At 54.7% G+C, this 20,309-nt stretch overlaps 7 protein-coding genes across 7 annotated transcripts; 4 read left to right on the top strand and 3 right to left on the bottom strand.

The window, feature by feature from the left end:
• Positions 1 to 127: 127 nt before the first annotated feature.
• Positions 128 to 5,859, bottom strand: TRIVIDRAFT_196232 (uncharacterized protein; the record flags this gene model as incomplete). Its single annotated transcript, XM_014094097.1, has 4 exons — positions 128 to 2,089; positions 2,726 to 2,841; positions 3,598 to 4,225; positions 4,423 to 5,859. 4 exons carry the CDS (start codon positions 5,857 to 5,859, stop codon positions 128 to 130), a joined length of 4,143 nt encoding a protein of 1,380 aa, XP_013949572.1.
• Positions 5,860 to 6,320: 461 nt separating this feature from the next.
• Positions 6,321 to 7,517, top strand: TRIVIDRAFT_232561 (uncharacterized protein; the record flags this gene model as incomplete). The annotated part of the gene is made up of 4 exons (XM_014094096.1): positions 6,321 to 6,334; positions 6,409 to 6,480; positions 6,563 to 6,675; positions 6,752 to 7,517. The coding sequence occupies 4 exons, from the start codon at positions 6,321 to 6,323 to the stop codon at positions 7,288 to 7,290; spliced, it is 738 nt and encodes a 245-aa protein (XP_013949571.1).
• Positions 7,518 to 8,530: 1,013 nt separating this feature from the next.
• TRIVIDRAFT_87333 (uncharacterized protein) lies at positions 8,531 to 10,076 on the top strand (the record flags this gene model as incomplete). The annotated part of the gene is made up of 1 exon (XM_014094094.1): positions 8,531 to 10,076. One exon carries the CDS (start codon positions 8,531 to 8,533, stop codon positions 9,617 to 9,619), a length of 1,089 nt encoding a protein of 362 aa, XP_013949569.1.
• On the top strand, positions 9,640 to 10,076 carry TRIVIDRAFT_214774 (uncharacterized protein; the record flags this gene model as incomplete). Its single annotated transcript, XM_014094095.1, has 1 exon — positions 9,640 to 10,076. One exon carries the CDS (start codon positions 9,872 to 9,874, stop codon positions 10,046 to 10,048), a length of 177 nt encoding a protein of 58 aa, XP_013949570.1.
• Positions 10,077 to 12,371: 2,295 nt separating this feature from the next.
• TRIVIDRAFT_196228 (uncharacterized protein) lies at positions 12,372 to 15,476 on the top strand (the record flags this gene model as incomplete). Its single annotated transcript, XM_014094093.1, has 2 exons — positions 12,372 to 12,615; positions 12,712 to 15,476. The coding sequence occupies 2 exons, from the start codon at positions 12,372 to 12,374 to the stop codon at positions 15,474 to 15,476; spliced, it is 3,009 nt and encodes a 1,002-aa protein (XP_013949568.1).
• Positions 15,477 to 16,238: 762 nt separating this feature from the next.
• TRIVIDRAFT_38192 (uncharacterized protein) lies at positions 16,239 to 17,276 on the bottom strand (the record flags this gene model as incomplete). The annotated part of the gene is made up of 1 exon (XM_014094092.1): positions 16,239 to 17,276. The coding sequence occupies one exon, from the start codon at positions 17,274 to 17,276 to the stop codon at positions 16,239 to 16,241; it is 1,038 nt and encodes a 345-aa protein (XP_013949567.1).
• Positions 17,277 to 18,553: 1,277 nt separating this feature from the next.
• On the bottom strand, positions 18,554 to 19,997 carry TRIVIDRAFT_82626 (uncharacterized protein; the record flags this gene model as incomplete). Its single annotated transcript, XM_014094091.1, has 2 exons — positions 18,554 to 19,278; positions 19,346 to 19,997. 2 exons carry the CDS (start codon positions 19,777 to 19,779, stop codon positions 18,630 to 18,632), a joined length of 1,083 nt encoding a protein of 360 aa, XP_013949566.1.
• Positions 19,998 to 20,309: the final 312 nt, after the last annotated feature.

Raw genomic sequence — 20,309 nt, 5'->3', positions numbered from 1 at the left:
AGAAATTAATACAACATGTAGTACAAAGAGTCTATCGCCTCGAAACCCATGCCTATCCAGACCACATACAAGAAAAAGAAAAAGAAACAAAAGGACAAACCTCCAACTCGCCCCTATTTCTATAAGTCTATGACCTCCTCATCCTCTTCTCCTTTTCCAACTCCTCCATATACCGCTTAATAATCCCCACAGCCTCAGCTTCCACATCCTGCCCCTTCCGCCACGTATACAGCGCCACGCCCAAATGATCAAGCTGGTCATGCGCCCTGGCCAGACGCCGCCTCCACAGCTCGAGTTTCTTGTTCACCGCGCCCATTGTAGGCGATCCCGAAGGCGAAGTGTTTCCCGACCGGCTATTGGGACGATAGAACGACAACCCAGTAGCTGCGGGCACAGGCGCGAGCGAAGGCGGGAGTGGATCAAAGTCGACGTCTGAGTTGGACGACGGACCGCGAAAGTACGCGACCATTCGCGGGCTAAGGTTCTTGGTACTGCGGCGCGGTGGAGGAGGCGGCGGCTTGTCGGCCGTCTTGGTGGACTCGATTGTCTGTTGAGACGAGTTCTGTATCTGCGCCAGTGGATGGACTGGCTGGTTGCCGCTTTGGCCGACGGGCTTCCTTGGTGGCGGCGGCGGTGGTTCGGAGCTGTTATTTGTAGCAGCCCCTGATATCCCGAGGCCTACTGACCCTTTCCTGGCGGTTGGTATAGCGGGAGTGCTGGCTAGAGCCGCGGGCTTGGCCGGACGAGGAGGCGGCGGGGGCTTTCGAGCGAGCAAATCTGTTGCACTGACTGACGCTGACGGACCTGGTCTTGATCTCTTGATCTGCTCCAAGACTGCGACGTCATCTATCTTTGCTTCTTCAGGCTCATCGGAAAAGTCTATCAGAGTACCCATCACCGGTCCGGTAGGAGGCTTCGAGTCACTAACTGAGCCTGGAGCCGAGTTCTGCCGTGTGGCTGGTCGATTGTTTGCAGGGCCACTGTTGCTATTCAAGGTCAAGCCAGACATTGTCCGCCGAGTCATCTCAAAAGATGAATCAAAGTACCCCGCGGTTTCAGGAGTCGTCACATCTCGAATGAAGACTGCAAGTATTCGCTCAGGATACGCCAATGCCAGCTCCGTGTACACTTCCAGATCGGCCTCTCCACTGTCGCCAACCAAGAGAAACTTTCGCTGTGGAAAGTCTCGCAAGAGGCGGACTAGCGTATTCTTCTTTCGCTCTGCCACGGGCTCAAAGATGCCCTGCAGCATGCCTGAATACTGCTTTAGGTGTAGAGACCCAAGAGGAAGCCCAGATACCTTAAAGAAGGTGGCTAGCATAGGGAACAGCTGCCAGGGGCTGTTGGAGCAGTAGTGTACGCTCACACCTAGGTCTTGCATCTTCCCGTACCATTCTTTGGTTCCTTCAATTGTGAGGTCAGCCAACTCCCGCACAAAGGTGTTTCTGAAAATCTCCCTAGCACCCGCTGAGATGTTGGACATTTTAACAGTGTCGTCGATATCGCTGATGAGACTGACGCCATATGGCTCGATATACTTGACTTCTTGCGTGGTCGAGAGGCCTTCGTTTACGAGAATCTTGACGTGAGTAGGAACGAAATCCAGTGGCGCACGAATAGCAAAGTGGCCGGCATCGTCGGTGAGAACGTTTCGAGATTGGGATTTCGATTCATTGTAGAAGAATATTGTGATGGGGAGAGCGACCAAGGGGTTCGTCATGAATGGCGCTATTCTGGCCATCAGGTTGGCGTTTGCTGTAGCCAACTCGGCTTCCGTGAGTTCGTTGGCTACTGATGAATTCTGTCTAGTCGGCAGTTTGGGGCTCCCCGAGAGCGAGTCCGGCGTTCGACTATCGCCTCGGGCAGGCAGCGGCCTGGGCAGAGGGTATGCAGGCCCCCCAAAGCTGGTATCCTCACGGGGTTGTTCGCTGTAGGCGCCACTGTTTGCTATGCGCTTCTCTTCCCGCCCCCTGCGCTCGATCATGGCAGCTTCTTGCGCAATCTTCTCCTGTTCTCGTAGTTCATCGTTCGGGTTAAGAGGCACGGCGCCCTGGTTTTGGTCTGCTCTTGGGACCGGAATGCCACTCAGCTGCCGCGCAAGTCCGATCAAGATGCGATTTCGCCGCGTGATGGGGCCAGTATGGGGCGAGTATATCCAGCCGCGGACATCAACATCTACAATCGCTCTCTCGTCCTGATGTCTCTCCCATTCCGACCGCCAATACTCTTCGTCCTGTATATTGCCAGCTTCCGACTCGTACGCCGAAGGCCGGCGCCATTCCTTCTTGGTATGTTGCTTCGCATAGCTTGGGAACATGATCAATTGCTCGCCGCTAAGTTGTGCCGTCACGGCCACATCTGGGAACGCTCCGGGAATGTGCATGGTCCCGGATCCGTCGAATTCGCCGTCCAGGCCCCGAGCCCTAGATTGCGCATAAGTCTCCCTGATCTCGGTGACGGCAATCTGTCCAGTGCGATAGATATTGCCAGCCACAGCTCCTGCTATGGCGGCGAATCTCTTCCGCCGATAGCCCCTCTCCCCCCTCTCGGTACCATCTCCCGTCTGCATGTCGTTGATCCGGGGCGCATAGCCCATCTCCCCCGGCGGTGGCATTTTAAGTTGTCTAAGCAGTGATGTAGCCGGCCGCCCTGTCACATGTTTGATCGGCCGCCGTCCCGAATGTCCCAGCAGCAGCCGTTGGCTGTGCCGAACGGCCTGATTAACGGCTCGTCGCTTGCTCTGCCGACCAAGTATGTAACGGTATATGCGGCTCTGGATGCGGTACTTGAGCTTCGGGAGGGTGTCGAGGTGAAAATCGAACAGCCGCTCGCGGTAGCGATCTCGGACGGCGTGTGGCAGTAGATATCGAACAAGACTTTGGCTGTGGCGATACAGCGAGCGAGGTTGTCCAAAGCCGAATAGTTTCCTAAAAGGAGCCAGCTTGGTCCGGGGTTTGCCAGTGACTAATCAGACAAGGAAAGGCCTCCCAGATCCGAGCCGCTTAGTATATATATATAATTCCGTACAGCAAGACCAAAAGCCGGCAAAGCCAATGCGCTGCTGGGAAAACCACCGCAGAGTAGCAGCCCTAGGCGTCGTCGTCAAGCCTCTCAGGCGAGCCAGTCTTCTGACAGCGGTCCGTTGCTCCCTGGATTTACCACATGCGGCGGGCGCCTGACATGCGCAGTGCTGCAGTCCACGGTTCACGCCATTTGCTGCAAATTGCCAATGAGTTTCGTGGCGGCACTCGTGATCACGTTTGGTTCATGACAGAGTCCGGCCTGCGGTTGAGAAAGGATGGAACTGGCTAGTTGCATTATGTCATCATCGCGGCACGCGCCAAGGCAGAATTCCGGGGTGCATATGCAGGGAGTATAAGTACCGAACGTGCACAAAGTAACGATTTCTATTGAACAACAACAACGACGACGACACTTGTAAAACATCGAGAATACTGTATGTACACATCAACTGGCTCCGTCCATCACCTGCTCACCTCCTCCCTCGGGGCTTCTTCACCTGTACTTTTGCCTTGCCCTTGACGGGAGCCTTCTTCCCTTTGGCGGCTTTTGCGGCCTTCTCGGCGTCCCCCTTACCCTTCTTCCAGCCCATGCTCTTATCCACTCGCTCTGCCTTTGCATCCAGCTTCTTCTTGTCTTTATTGCTCAGCTTGACGTTGCCGCCCTTCTTCTTTGCGGCTCGCGGTCCATTCAGCTCGTCCCTTCCGGCCTGCTTGGCGTTCTTCTTGTCTTGCTGTGTCTCGAACCATGTTCGCTTTGGTCTGGACTTGATCTCGGCCTCATGCTCGATAATGTTCTCGCCCTTCTTGATCTGCATCTCAACCTGAGCAAGCTGTCTCTCCTCCTTCTCCTCCTTCTCAATCTCGGCAATCTCATCGTCCATCTCATCAATCTCGGCCTGCCACTTGTCGGCATCCTTGACTTCGATGACGCGGCTTATAATCTTGGATCCCTGAGCTTTGCCAGCCTTGACAGCAGCCTTGACGACTTTGCGGTCGGGTTCGGCAGCAAGGGTCACTGATGTACCATGGCGTCCAGCACGAGCCGTTCGACCAACCCTGTGCACGTAAATCTCCACTGACTGAGGAGCTTCGTAATTGATGACTGTATCAACGCCCTTGATATCAAGACCACGAGAGGCTAAGTCTGTTGCCAATAGATAGCAAACCTTGCCGTCTCGGAATGACTCAACACTAGCAATACGCTGTTGAAAGATAAACGTTAGCGTGGTACCGGATTAGACTAGACGATGCTACTTACTTGTGTCTGGTTCATGCTACCGTGTAGCTCCGCGCAGGAAAAGCCCAAGAGACCAAAGATGATTCGAGCTTTGTGGGCGTCCTTCTTTTGGCGGAAGAAGATGATGACTCTTTCCGTGTATAGATTCTTGCAGATGTGTACCAGATAGCCCATCCGCTTCTCTTCACGTCCTGGGCGAAGTCTCACAAACTCCTGAGTCAATGTGCCCGCAGTTTTCTTTTGCGAATCCACCATGACCCTAACGGGCTTGTTCAGTCCGACCTTGATGAGACGGTCGACGGTGGAAGTCATGGTAGCGGAGAAGAGCATCGTTTGGCGCGACTTGGGTAGCGTAGTGAGAATCTCGTTAAGCTCATCGGCGAATCCATCCTCAAGCATTCGATCGGCTTCGTCAAGCACCAGGATCTCAACGGTATCGACAGAAAAACTAGCCGAGTTCCTCATGTGGTCAATGAATCGTCCAGGGGTGGCAATAATCACGTCTGGTCTCAACCGAAGCTCCACCTCTTGAGCCTTAAGGCTAAGACCTCCAACAGCCAGAGTAAACTTGATGTCTGTATGCGCTGCAAGCTTTGTAGCCACGGCATGACACTGGATTGCCAACTCACGGGTTGGAGTAAGGATCACAACGCGTGTGGTGGGAATCTTCTTGGGTCGGTAAAGAAGTCGCTCCAGGATGGGAAGCACAAATGCTGCTGTCTTTCCGGAACCTGTAACTGCACCACCGACAAGATCTTTGCCCATGAGAGCGATGGGGATGGTCTTGGCCTGAATGGGGGTTGGTTTCGAGAAGCCAACAGTGGTGATACCGCGGAGAATAGGTCTAGACAGAGACATGGCCTGGAACGATGAAACATCCACCTTTTGTCCAGGTTTTGGCTTTTCTTCAGGGGCGAAGAAGGCGTCTCGTTTGGCCTTCTCCTCGGCATCTTCCTCATCGTCATCGTCAGACATATCGTCAGGGTGGCCGACGGGCGTGGCTACCGAATCATTGTCCGAAGCGGCATCGTCGTCTTCGTCTTCGTCCTTGTCGCCATCATCCTCTTTGTCACTGTTGGCGTCGGCATCCTCTCCCGACTCTTCGGCATCCGAGTCCACGTTCATGCCGAATGCATCGTCTGCCAACACTCCGTCTTCGTCGTCGTCCATGTCAATTTCGGCTTCATCATCCGGAGAAATATCTTCTTCCTTGCCGGCCTTTTGGTTCTTCTTTTCTCTTCGTCTTCGGATAATCTCGTCCAGATCGACGCCGGCCTTCTCAACGGCCATTCCCTTCTTTGCGCCTTCGAATCCCCATCCCTCAAACTCATCCTCGCCGAGGTCGCCAGCGTCGTCGACCATGAATTCAAAATCAGAGTCCATGGCGCCATCGTTCTCATCCTTCTGTCCCCAGACACCTTCGTTTTCTTCCGGTTGAGGCTCCTCATCTTTGCTCTTCTTGGCCGACTTCTTGTTGGTCTTTGCCTTCTTCTTGGGAGGCTGAACGGCAACTTCCTCGTTCTCGGCGATTTGATCGTCGTTATCCGAGAGGGTATGGATAAAGTCATCCTCAATTGATCTCTTCTGCGACGGCGCCATCTTGAAAATTTGTCGCAACGCAATTGCTACAGAAGCTTGTCAATGCCAGCGGGGCCTCAAGCAAAATTCAAAGCAGCGACTTTTCTGCGCCAAGCCGTTTTTTCTGCCGGTTTTGAAAATTTTGGCGGTGAGGCAGCTCTCAGCGGTAGATTAGCGGCTATCTCCCTAGCTGTTTCTCCGAGCGACCCCGCCACCGTTGATTGGACGACCCTGTCAAAATACAGGCCTTTGACGACCTTGACAATCCAAACACGCGAACGAATAGCTGGATAAATTTCTCCTGTCATCCTCATTTCGCTGCCCTGCGCCACGACACCGGCTCTGCAGTCCCTTTTTCTACGCGATACCCGGCGTCTGCACTCTGCCCTTTTTATACTCTCTTCTTTGGCATTTACAACCTCATAGCGACCGCTACTCGACCCGTTGCTTCACTTTCTATTTGCATCACATAGCCTGACAAAATGGGTGAATCCAGGTACGTCGTTGTTCTCTCCACGACGAGGCTCGAGGGGCCCGAGAGGGGGGCTATTGGCTGACTACAGACAACAGACAAGATCTCCTCAATTGGCTGAACAGCCTCCTTCAGCTTAACCTGACCAAGGTCGAGCAGTGCGGCACTGGGTGAGTGTATTCTTTTGGCACCCCGCCTGACGAACAACCCCGCTACGATATAAACAAATGTCTGACACGAGCTTCTCTCCAGCGCCGCGTACTGCCAGGTCTTTGACAGCATATACATGGACGTGCCCATGTCCAAGGTCAAGTTCAACGTCAGCGGCGATTACGCCTACATCCAAAACTTCAAAGTTTTGCAGAGTATGTGACGTCGCCCAAATCCCCCTGGATGGGCTGCCCCCTTTTTACGCAGACCAGGACCTAACGGCCCACATAGACACCTTCCTCAAGCACCAGGTCGATAAGCCCATCCCCGTCGAATCGTTGGTGAAATGCAAGATGCAGGACAACCTGGAGTTCCTGCAATGGCTAAAGAAGTTCTGGGACCTCAACTTCCCCGACCACGATTACGACGCTGTTGCACGGAGAAAGGGTGGTGGTCTGCCACCAGCCGGTTCGGGAGCGCCCAGGGCTGCTGCTACTTCTAGCGCGGCTGCCCGACGAGTTGGCGGCACCACCCCAAGCACCGGCCCTCGTATCGCCAAGGCGGCACCCGGCCCTGGCACCGCAGCTTTGCAGGCGGAGATTGCGACTCTGAAGGAGACTGTGGGCGGCCTGGAGCGCGAACGAGATTTCTACTTTAGCAAGCTTCGCGACATTGAGTTGCTGATCCAGCAAGCCGTGGATGAGGACCCCGAACTGGAGAAACAAGAGGACGGCCTGGTCAAGCACATCCAGACCATCCTGTACTCGACGGAGGAAGGCTTTGAGATCCCGGCCGAGGCTGAGGGTCTGGATGACCAGGAGACTTTCTAAAACGAATCTATTGGAACGTGATATTTGATCGCTTAGAATGGTCATGGGGAGGAGTATTTTGAAGGGTGAAGTGTTGATTCAAAGCATATGGCCAATCGTTCATGACGGAGGCATTCATGGGTGCCGCCATTTACATCTTCCTTTTTTTTTTGTTAGAGGACTTAGGGTGTGAATCCTATAGAGCAAACTAGTACTACAACTGTTTGGACAATACTACTATTAATACGTCTTTGTGTGGATTGGTATCATTCTTGTTTGCCTGGGCCAAAGCACAGTCAGCTATGAAACCCCGGATCCTTCAGCCTAGAAGCGCCGGGCATGTCCAATTATAGAAGCGGTCAAGTGCGCAAAGGCCGTTGAATGAGACGCCGTATCCACAGTTGCGCTCACAAGGGACTCTTTTCCCTTTCCGCTCCTGTCCGCTCCTGTTCAGCACTCCCGCCTCTCTGTGGATTGCATGTGGTCCGCCAGCAAGCACGCGACACATTGCATAGCCAAGGGGCAGTACCATTCATGGCATGCCGACTCTGTGCCTGGCCATGAAGCTGCACGTGGTCCTACCCGGTATCCAGTAGCATTCCAGCGCTGGCATCGCCATTTGAGGGGCACTTGTCCCAAATGATCTCTAGCCCTAGGGCTATTGAATTTCACGCATCTTTTGATTTCGAGGTGCGCCGTATTCAGGGCCATTTCTCTCTGTCATCTGCTATCCGACATTGCAAAGACGTACTCGTTTGCCTCTCCAGCTGCATTCGTACTCGGACAGCGGTGGAAGAGACACGGCAGGCTGTCAATTAAACTTCCCACGGCTGCTAGGCAGGGGTCGCGTATCCACCGCCTAGTGCTCGCCCTGAGCAAAGACAGATTCAGCGGTATTACGGGGGCGGCCATCAGCTGGCAGGCACTAAAAGCTGGGCCGGTTCCACTGAAAGTCCCCCAAAGATCCATACATGTTCCGTGCAGCCAGCATACACTTTGTGCGTCCATGAGCAAAGTACTTGTACGAGCCTGAGCCGTCACTCCTTGTCCTGACACCTGCATTGTCATCATACCTACCCAGAAACTCTAAATACACGCGGCCACGACATCGGGAGCCCAGAGTTTCTCGACACGCTGGCCATAACAAAAACCAAACATTTCGTCTCTTCATTCTCCAGAGAAACCACCATCGGCCGAACCACCCCGGCTTAGCATCGAGGCAGACGAGGACTATTCACCGAATCCTTGAACCGACACAGCCATGGCGCCACCGCCCGAGATTGCGATACCGTCGACGAGCGTGTCTGACGAAGGCTCGTCCAAGCCCTACACGCTATACAACATCAGTCTTCGCCTACCGCTGCGCTCCTTCATCGTCCAGAAGCGATATTCCGAATTCGACGCCCTCCACAGCGCCTTGGTCAGCCAAGTTGGCGCTCCACCGCCGTTGCCCCTTCCCGGCAAGCATTGGCTCAGGTCGACCATCAACTCGCCCGAGCTCACGCGAGAACGGCAGCTCGGCCTCGAAAAGTACCTCCGAGTGATTGCGGAATCGCCGGACCGGAGATGGCGAGACACTTCGGCGTGGAGAACGTTCTTGAATCTGCCGAGTTCTAGCACGAGCAACTCTACGGTGTCGGCGGCGGGTATGGTTGGCACGGCGTCGGGAGTGGCGGATCCGGGAGCCTGGCTGGATGTTCACAGGGAAGTGAAGCAGTGTTTGCATGAAGCGAGACAATCCCTTTCGAGACGAGACGGAGCGGCCGACAGCGGCAATTTCACGGCGGCGGCGGAAGCGGCAGCGGCGGCGAAGAGGGTCCTGGTCAAGGCCTCCGGGCTGGTTAACAACCTTTCTGACGGCCTCCGAAGGATGCAGGAGTCGGGCAGGCTGGGTGAGGGCGAGATACGGCGAAGACGCGACCTGGTCTCGGCCGCCAAGATGGAGCGAGACGGTCTGGATAAGCTTGCCAGCAGCATGCCTGGCTCGTCGTCGGCCACCAGTCGTGGGGGTATGGGCCAAGTGCAAGCGTCCTCTTCCAATAGAGCGAATCTCTTGGGCGGATACAAACCCGCGACGTCGGGCCGGGTACTTGGCGCCCCATTACCCGAAACAGATCGAACGAGGGAGCTCGACAACCAGGGCGTGCTGCTGCTGCAGAAGCAGGAGATTCAATCCCAAGACCAGGCAATCGACCAGCTCGCCGCAATCATACGGAGGCAGAAAGAGATGGGCATTCAAATCAGCGAAGAGGTGGAGCGACAGACGGAGCTTCTAGACTCGCTCGACGAGGATGTCGACCGGGTCGAAGGCAAAATCAGGGTCGCCAACAGGCGTATTAAGAAGATGTGACTCATTGCCACGACGGCTCCCTTTCAGGCATTGTTGCTGGTGATGAGGGTTTTGGCTTACTGGCTTTGGGTTCTAAAGACGTTGGTTGACATTTTGACTTGGGTATGGGAGTTGGTGCTTGTGATTTTTTCTTAGGGGCGGGCGGGAAGCCGGCATAAACCTCCTTTCTTGATTACTGCTTTTTAATTGCGGGAAGACACGACATACTGAGCGAGCGAGCGAGACGTTGAAAAACATTCACCATCATGCATCATGTACTATTTTATGTTTCTTTGTTTGGTCTTTCTGGGGAGGTTGAGGCTTCGGGGGCGCAACATGAATGTTTTGGCACTGGGATGGGGGTTAACATGCTCAATCGCTATGATGTCAGCTGTAACGATAAATGGCAATTTTACGCAATACCGTTACTATTATGAGGCGCGGTGCTGAATAGATAGGATAATATGAAGTTGCTTCTTGGAGTTTGAGGTTCTTTTGCTGTTGTGCGTACGGAGTACGTGTTGATGGATCTCGAGGCAATGTCGCCAAATACGAATACGGCCATCTCCAGGTACAGGTAGTCGGCCGTTTTGTTGAGCCCCGAGTCTGGCACAAGTACCTGCTAGTAGAGTCGCCCAGCCAGTCCTTTTTAGACAGGCCAACTCGTGCTGTGACTGTCACCGGGTGGCTGGTCGATCCAGCACGTGAACCAAAAAATGCCCATCACACCGCCACCCTGGATTCCATTTCGTAAGACTTGGGCTGTCATTCGCCCTCGCTCTGTGATGAGTGCCTACAGTACAGCGCTTGGCACTGTGATGCCCCCCAGACGATGAGACGATGAGACGATGGGAGCGTCTTTACACGAATCAATCATTCATCCAACTACCGGGGCGGCAATCAGGGAGCCGGTCTAGAACGCCCGACGACACCATCCCGGGGCACGTTGGAAGCTGTAAGAATTGGCTAAGAAACCAACCGACAACGCTGTCAAGGCTGTCAAACGTGAATGAAGCCTTTACTTGCCACGCTAACGGCTGCGGCGTCTGCTAGTACGTCACTTGCTGGAGTGGCAAAGACAGGATCAACTGTAGTTGCCGGGCAACAACGCTATTGTTGTTCAGCCCCGAGTCTGGCCCGCCGCTATCTCCAAGGAACCAGCCGCTGCCAGTGACATGCCGACCTGGCATTCACGGTTTCTGCACGCACTTTGGGCTGCCTGCGACCAAGCATTGGACACGTCAACTTGACATGAAAGCGACATATTCTCTGCATCACAGCATCAACAAAAGTGCTTGGCCAAGCTCTCGTCGATTCGTCCGGTCAAACGGGTTATCAGTGGATCCAAGCACCGTGGGGGCTCTTGCAACGGCCAGAGAAGCAGGCCCTGGCGGTAGCGAGGAGCCGCGATTGGAGAGGACTCTTGCGAGCTGGGGCTCTGACACCCGAGAAACGACATCGCGACGGGCAATTGGGCTTCGTGAATGGACAGAGGTGTTACGCGGACGCGTGAGATTCTCTAGGCGAATGTACGGAGTAGGCAGATGCAGGTTGAAGCGGGACAGAATGGCTGGGAAGAGGGGCTGGTGGATGCTGGAGATGGGCAGCAGATGTTCATGAAACGGCCCGGCGAGGGACAGGAGGAGAGCTGGCGCGTACAGTAAGAGTAGTCCCACATTTGCCTTTTCTCTCGTTGACTGATTCCTTTTTTTTGGCGTCTTTTCGAGCAATTTCGCAGCAACTGGGGAAGCCTCTGGTAGGTATTATGGATAGTATTTGTTGACAACTTGAAGACGTAGTTTATGTGATGACGAGAGACGAGAGACGGGAGTCATGCAGGATGGATTGATAGCGCGCCTCGTTTAACGGCTGCAGCACCCTCCAGCTGCTGTCCCAGCTCCCACAGGGCCCTAGCGCCCCTCTGTGACGTTTTCCCCGGGCCGTCCAGCCACTAAAACCAGCGGCGCAACCAACCAGAGCGCTGCCGCAATCGAGGCATCAGGCTTCTCCCAGCCGCTGTCTTTTTTCGCTTTCCGCCCCTCCCAAAACCCTGGAGGGGTCCATCCAACTGGCCAGACAGCTCTCAACAGCCCTGGCTTGCCGCTATCTTGCAGCGCTCCAGGTAAACAACCCGCCAGGCTGGGTTCCAGGTTTTCTCGTGCTCATGCTCAGAGCCAGAGCTCTTTTAATCCATTTTGTCCACCCCCACTTGCTCGTAGCCACCAAAACCTTCAAATTTAATTTCACCTGCCCCATGTCGAGGCTACGCCTCCTGCTCGACCTCGTCAAGAACACGCGACGATTCGATCCCGCCTTTGCGTAATTGGAGAGCCAACGGCTGTGCGGCGTGTTTTTTGATCTGGAGCCCGGCGTTTGTTTCTCTGTGGTGTTTGTTGTCTTGGTTAGTTGAATCCCGCTTGGACCCCCCAAAGGCGCTGAGAAAGCTTCCCCTTCATCTCACTCTTTGCCCCCTTTTCCAATGGCTGGGCAGAGGGGACTCGTTGCCGTCGCAAACCGACGAATTGCTTCGCTCGCGGCAGCCTTTTTTGGGGAGTGGCCATGAGTCTGGCTCTGACATGTTGGGCTAGGTTTCGTCTGTTTTCCCTTTGCTGGTCGCGAAATAGTAATTCACCACGGTTTCCCATGGCTTTCTCGATGCGCTCATAGACCAAAGGCGATTGCAATTTACATCATTTCAGCACCTACGCAAGCTTTTTCCCGCACACGGCGTCCTTTCGAGCTGGACCTTGACCGAGGAAATTAATCAACAGGCATGAGCGCGCCGCCTCCACCTCCGCCGCATGGCGAGGTGCCCAAGTCGGGTCTGCCTCCCGGCAATTACGACATATTCGTCATTCCCCAACATTCGTCAGGCTCCGGCTTTCTGTACCTGCCATCGCTGCAGCCGAATGTCAATAGCTTCGTGGCGGGCTTTGCCTCTGCGCTAATATGCGTTGCCTTGTTCCAATCCGTGGCACCGGCTGTGAAGCTATGGCTCAATGGCTCTGGCGTGGGAGGTACGGCCTTGACCACGCTTTTATTGGGGGTTGGCATTGGATCTTGGGCCCTTGGGCGGATGCAGACTGGTGGATTAGCACCTGTGCCCGGCTCAGGCGATAAAGGACCCGGCTCAGGCACCTCAGGAGGATTCAGTAATGGACATGGGCCACACGGCGCAAATGGCGGACACGGTGGCTTCGGAGGCCCAAACTCGGGAGGGCGAGCAGACCCCAATGCGCCGCCTCCTCCGCCTCCTCACGGCCGTTCCGCTGACGGTGCACCTCCTCCTCCACGCCATGACCGATCCCAAGGAACCTGGAAGAATGCGAATGCTCACCCCGAAGAGGCACCACGGCCGTCCAAGCATGAACCTGAGCCGGCCTCTTCGCCTTCTCACCGCTCACCGTCTCAAAGAGACGCACCACCTCCAACCCCCAAGTCACCACTAGACACGGAGAAGCAACGTCAACGCCAGCCTCCGCCATCGGAGGAAAAGCCCGCTCCTGAGGTAGAGAAACCAAAGAAGAAGAAGAAGAAGGCACCAGCTGCAGAAGAGAAGAACCCGGCCCCAGAGCCTGAAAAGATACCACTGAAATCTGAGCTGAAGCAGCCCGGTTTTGAAAAGATGCCTCCAGTGTTCGGGAGAAACTCCCCGGAACTTGAGAGAAAACGAACTTCTTCACCAGAAAAGAAATACGCTCCTCCAGTCGAATCAAAACCTCCCATTTCACCTGAAAGGAAAAAGAGTGTGCCTGAACTAGCAAAGATACCTGACTTCGAAAAGAGGCCTGCTCCTGTTTTAGAGAAGATGACGACAATGCCCAAGGCAGCATCCAAGCTGCCACGCATGCCGGACCTAGCACCAATCCCTCCATTTCGACCAGACCCCCAACCGGAGAAGCGAACAATTCCCAAGCCAGACCCTCCCGCATCTACTGAGACTAAGCAACAGCCACCCCCTCCCGAGCCCAAGCCCGAGCAGAATCCTCCTCCTCAGCCGGACATGAAGACTGAGAAGGCCGAGACGCCAAAAGGAACTTGGGAGAAGGCACGTGAAGAAATGAGGAAGAAGGAAGAAGACAGGAGACTCAAGGAAGCAGAACAAAAGCGTCGCGAAACAGCTGCCAAAAAGCTGCTTGAACTGCGTGCCAAGGATGCAAAGGAGCGGCAGGAGCGTGAGAAGGAGAAGCTTCAAAGGGAGGCAGAACAGCAGGCAAAAGAGGAGGCCGAGAGGAATGAGGCTGAGAGGAGGCGCAAACAAGAAGAACTGGAATTGGCCAGGCAACGGGAGAGGGAAGCCAGGGAAAGAGAAGCAATGGAGAAAGAATCCAAGATATTGGAAGCCAGGGAAAGGGAGGCGAGAGAGCGGGAGGCAAGAGAAAGGGAGGCGAGGGAAAGGGAAGAGCAACGAAGGAGAGAAGCCGAAGCCAAAGCAGCGGCTGAAAAGAGAGCTGCAGCTGAGGCCAAGGCGGCTGCGGAGGCCAAAGCTGCAACAGAGGCCAAGATTATTGCTGATGCTAGGGCCGCAGTCGAGGCGAGAGCTGCGGCTGAGGCCAAAGCCGCCGCAGAGGCCAAGGCAGCTGCCGAAGCCAAGGCGGCCATGCCCGACTTTCGAGCAAGCCGAGTCGGCAGCACGATGTATGCATACTCCAGCGTTGGCGAGAAGACAGCCATGTGGCCCAACGGCCGGCCTCCTGCCCCTCCCCCTCCTCCATCAACAACAGCCCCTTCTGTGGTCTCTTCAGCAACATCTAAGATGTCTGACGAAAGCGACCGGACAGAACGGACAGAGAGATCTGAGAGATACGAAAGATTCGACAGAGGCGAGAGCCCCACAAAACGGGCACCTCCCGCTGCCGCTCCGTCTGAGGCTCCCTCATCCTCTTCGAGGAGATCAGACCCCTCAGCGAGACGATCAATGCCTCCTCCAAAGTCATATGTTAGTAGTAACAGCAGTTATGTAGATTCGGAGACGTACTCTTACAGGCCATACGACCAACCGAGCAAGCCACAGCAGCAGCAGCAGCAGCAGCATCACCATCATCAACCACCACCATACGACCAGACACCGCCTAACAAGCCGAGACATAGGAAGTCGACATCATCTCTCACAGGATCCGACGCATCGTGGGCGGCCTCTCAGACAACAGCACGAACAACGCCACCGCCCTCGATACGATCTCCCTACTCGACTAATGATCCTGACAAGGTTGTGATCCAATCTGTATACCTCTTCATGAACCAGTTCACCAAGACACCGTCCAGTCAGCTCATATCGGGAGTTGGCACGGTGACGGATGGCCTGGTGCTTCGAATCACAACCGAGGGACTCTTTATTGACGACGATGTTCGCGGAGTCCCCCAGCGCGAGTGGGACGTCAAGGCCTGGACACTCAAACTTGTCGAGGTGTGGTGCCTGCCGCATTGCTTGACTGCACCCCCGCCGCCAGCGGGATCTACCACTAGCAGAAGCTCTGGTTTCTTTCACAAAGTGGCTGGCAAAAGCCGCCCAGATCGGGATGGCCCTGCCGCTTTCACTGGTGATGAAGCTGATCTGTACCTGTCAGAGATGCTTCACGCTTGTAGAGAGTGCTGCCGTCTTGGCCTCTGCGACCGTACGTTCAAGAACACCAACATTCCATCGACGACGGGACAGGCTGGGGAATGGAAATCCAAGGGCCTGCATGTCCTTCGGGCGACACTTCGCGACCAAGAAGCCAAAAGCTACCTCTTTATTGTTGAGGAAACTGAGGGCTGGAAACTGGCCGTCGGACTGCAACGCCTGAGGCGCGGCACCCAATCCCGACAACTGGGGGTGGCTACTCTACCGCCTTCCGAAGCTCGTGGCATGCTGGAAACATTGGGCTGGGTTGCCTAATGTTGAGCCGATCTGCGCGAGTCCAGAGTTACGGGAAAGGATATCTGTTTTGAGCCAACATGATCTACCAGCAAGGAGAGAGTAACGAAAGGCTAAGGTGTGAGCTGGACAATGACAGCTTTTATACGTGGATGTAATTTGATGGTGTTGAGCTGGAATGGAAACGGCCTTGTTGGGTGGGACTGGGGCTCTGATGAGGGCAAGGGAAACAAATGTGAGTGCCTGGCGCCGCAACATTCCTTTAAAACATGGCCTGGCATGCTTCTTACAGACAGTTTGGATCCTGGTAGATTCAGGCCACGAAGGACACGAAAAATACCCAATGCAAATATTGCTAGCACAACTATATACCAAGCTTAAATACATAATACCACTCATTTACTATGATTAATTACAAAAATGAAAGGCAAAACAAACGTCGAATCATCGCAAGTGCCTATTACCTCGCTGAAAAAGGGGTATCTGAACCTGAACGCCTCCCTCCCCCACGCCTCAAATCCTCCATGACCTCGTTATATATCCAATTGATATACAACACAAAAACGGTTCGAACATGACGACAATGTGGCTAAGCTTGCTCGTACGTATGCTGAACACTAATATACAATCCAAAACAACAAAAGTCGGCACTAATTAACCAACTTTAGAGACGAATGAAAGAATAACACCCACTCCCAGACAACACCCCTTTCTCTACATCCTCATAACCATGCAGTATCAACCAGGTAGTGCCTACTAATACATCTATATACAATCCACTCACTAATTCTTAGCGCGCTTGTCGGCAAGATCCCAAATCTCGACGTCGCCGCTGATCCTTCCCAGGACCAAGGTCCTTCCATCAGAAGAGAAATCGGCAGAGGTAACCAGGGGGCCACCGTCCTGGGTGCAAACCACGGCGCCAGAGGCCACGTCCATGATGTCGAAGCCTTCCTCAGTCCAGCTGGCGATGTAGCGGCAGTCAGGGGAGATGCTCAGGGGCCATCCCTCGCAGGGCCGCGTGCTAGAGAGGCTGTACGAAGTCAGTTGGCCGTGCTGAGGCATCCAGATGTGCACGACGGAGCCCCAGACGGAGACGATGGTCTTGCCGTCGGGGGAGACGGCTAGGGCGCGCGGGTTCTTGGACGTCTCCATCTCGAGCTTGTAGAGCGTCTTGCTGGTGCGAGGGTCCGTGACGCGGAGGGTGCCATCGCGCGAGAGAGTGACGAGAGCCGAGTCAGGGGCAAAGGCGACGTGAGTCACGGCGTCAATGTGGCCCGGGACGCGGCCGATACGGGTCCCGGTGCGGGCGTCCCACAGACCGATGCGGTGCCGGGGTTCAGCGGCGGCGATGGCACGGCCGTCAGGGGACCAGGCGATCGGAGCGAAGACTTCCTTGAGCTCGAGGACGGTCTTGCCAGTAGAAAAGTCGCGGACCATGAGGGAGGCCGTCGACGAGAGGGTAGCAATGCGCGGGAACGGCAAAGCAGATGAGGACGACGCCAAGGCCAAGGCCGAGGCCGAGGGCTTGCCGACGCGGAGCGGGGGCGAGTGCAGCGAGGGCGAGAAGCTCGCGACGGGGCCGATGATCTTGGAGTAGCCGCGCTGGGTTACGAGATCAAAGGTGTCGATCCATGGCTGGTCGGTCTGGGCGCCGGGGAAGATGGCGTAGGCGAGGGCGGACGAGGGGGAGATGCCCACGGCGGTGATTTCGGAGCGGGAGGCGGGGCGGGTGAAGCGGAGGGTCAGAGAGACGCAGGATGAGGGGGGCGGAGACGGGGAGGGCGCGGGAGACCTGGATTTTTTTCGGGTTGTTGGCATTTGATCTATAAGGCCATGGGGGTTGAATATGTGGTGATGGAGACTTACATTTTGACGGTAGGTGAGTATATGAGTCAGGGCTTTATGTTATGGATAGCTGAAGATGGCAATGGCGGCGACAACCACGGTGTCAATGATTATGTGAATTATTGATTCGATTTGATATGATTCAAAAATAGTTATTCAATTCTGTTTCTGTCTACTTCCCGCCCTCCTCCACAACGAGGCCAAAGTCACCCAAGAGCAGCAGGCCCCCGTCTATTTATCCCGTCCCCCCCCAAAGTAAACAACCCAACCCACGCAACGGCAGGATCAGTCATCCCCCTGCTCCTATCGTCGGCCTTCTTGCTGACAAGAGTCCAACCAAACGGGTCACAACCTATCTAATCGAGCTAATTTTTTCTCGCCTTCCCTTTTACTCCACATGCTTTGCGTTTAAAGGGTTCGTTTAGCTTTAGTTACAAATTCGAAAGGTTCTATTAGAGTCCCGATGAGGAAGCGGAACTCGGCTACATGGCGGCGTTGCTAAATGGTGGTGACAGAAAACATCATCTAAACTAAACAACTGAAGCCGTGCAAGCAATGTTATCAATAGTAACATTTATGGAGACGATAATACAGCATATTTCGCGCAGAAGAAGAGTCACAGCGTGTTATTGAAGTTACCAGGCCCCACAGAACCCCCAATCCGTCTCGCCGGTTTCTCCCCCCCTCAATACACGTATCCACGGGGAAGCTAAAAGGTGAAAATTGCCTAAAACGGCAAGTTTTTTTTTTTTTTTCCTTCTTCACGTTCGGCTGTCTAAGAAGGGCGATTTTCAGCGTGAGTCACGCGAGCCCCGGGTTTTTGCGCTGCGGCGCCGATGTGTGTTCAGCTTTTTGTTATCATAAAGGGAGCAATTGGCATTGTTTCGGCGAGATGGTTGGGGTTTAGTTGGGGATTAAGCTTAAATCGTTAGTCGTGGTTGTGATTTGAGGGCAATGAGGCTGCTTGGGTAAGCCGAGATGGCTGGCCGAGCCGAATGTGGCAGCAAAAGCCTTGTGCTATTGTTTTCGGTGGCGTCATTGATGCTTTGATTAAGGTGATTACGTGAATTCGATATCGATGCGTTACAAAGCTATGGTCTCCGTAATCAGGTCCAACTTAGTAATACGGCTGGCTCTTCTCGGCTTCGGTCTCTGCTCATGACGGAACCAAGTGGAGACGCCGGCTGTCCATCAAGGTTCTATCATGGCCTCACCCACGTGTGTTAGTGCCAGGAAGAGAGCGATATATTCCAACGTCAAGGGACTTTTATTCTTTTTTGTCTTCCTCTATTATTTTTCTTTTTATATACACATCATATTCACACATTACGCACCGAAGGCCTCCTCATAGTTGACCATGCATGATCTGTATCGCACGCTCGAGTCTGCCAGTCTGTTCATGGCCTGCTGCAGACCCTCCTTTGAGATCGGGATCTTCTCTACCCAAGAGTGAATGCCCTTGGTTGCTGCCAGGTCCAGCATCTCCAGCATCTCCTTGCGGCTGCCCAGATGTGAGCTGCCAATGAAGCAGCCGTTTCCGAGGAAGTCCTGGTTTCGGACAGAGACACCCTCACCACCGGGAAGACCGACTGAGTTCCATCGGCCGTGGACGTCGAGCAGGCTAAGGTATTGGCCGAGAGCGAAGCCCTCGAAGGAGTTGGCAGTGTTGACGATGAGGTCAAATGTCATCTCGTGTCCCTTGGTCCAGTCCTTCTCTGATGTGGCCAGGAAGCCATCGGCTCCCATCTTGCGAGCGTCGGCCTCCTTGGCTCGGGATCGGGAGATGGCCCAGACCTCGGCGCCCAAGGCCTTGGCGAAGAGGATGCCGTAGTGGCCCAGGCCACCAATGCCCACGATGCCGACCTTCTTGCCAGGGCCGGCACCGAAGCGCTTCAGGGGGCTGTAGACGGTGATACCGGCGCACAGCATGGGGGCGGCGTCGGCGCTCTCCAGAGCATCGGGAATGGGGTATGTCCTAAGTGATAATTCAGGTCAGCCTTCTAGGTCATCTCATAGAGCTAAAACTGCTGACAACCACTCACCAGTACTCGTGGATTCTAGAGTGAGATGAATAGCCTCCCTGGGTTGTGTAGCCGGTGTCGAGGTATGGGGCACCATAGGCGTCGATCTGGTGCTTGCAGTACGTCTCGTTCTCGTTCTTGCACTGGCGGCACTCCAAGCAAGAGTACACCTGAGCGCCAACACCAACTCTCTGGCCAACCTTGGCCAGCGTCACCTTGGGGCCGACGCGGATGACCTTGCCAACGACCTCGTGTCCCACAGCCAGAGGGTAGGGGCAGTCGCCCCAGTCGCCGCTGATGGTGTGGCGATCACTGGCGCAGACACCGCAGCATTCCGTCTTGATATCGACGTCATAATCGCCAAAGGGTCTGGGCTCCCACGAGCCCTTCTCAAACTCGAGCCAGTTGCCGGCGCTGGGGGACTGGAAGCCGGTGAACTTGTCAGGGACTGCCATCTTTGAGCTCTTTTTACGCTGTCGGACGGATGATCTGTAATGGGTTTGTCGAGGTGGTATAAAAGCAAGTTTTTATCGAGAGAGAAGCTGATTACAGGAAAAAGAAGAATAACCAGAGGAATCAGTCGCCGATGAGGGGGAGGCCCTGGCAGTTATAATTGCCTATCGTCTCGGCTCATCATTCTGCCTCTGTCGACCCCACCATCATCATATGAGGGGCTGCCACAGCTTCACTTTACCCGCGCCATTCTCAGGCTTTCTCCGCGCTGAAAGAATGAGGAGATAGTCTCTGAATATTTGCGGATGAGGAGCCTCTAGACCCTCACAAACCCCCACCTTTTGGAGGCGAAGAGGCGTATCTAGCCCATTTCCGTCGCCGATGCGGCAAGATAATCCGGCGGCTACCCGATTGTTCCACCAAAGAGAGAGCGCGATAAGCCGATTGCTGCTGCTGACTTAAGCCAACTATAGCCTATATCACAGCCAACGGGCCAATCGATGCCGAATGAGTGCCGAGTTCTTCACCTCGT

Source organism: Trichoderma virens (genome assembly GCF_000170995.1).
Source record: "Trichoderma virens Gv29-8 chromosome Unknown TRIVIscaffold_92, whole genome shotgun sequence".
NCBI lineage: Eukaryota > Fungi > Ascomycota > Sordariomycetes > Hypocreales > Hypocreaceae > Trichoderma > Trichoderma virens.
The sequence above is the reverse complement of the archived record's forward strand: the minus strand, read 5'-3'. Positions and strand labels throughout refer to the sequence as shown.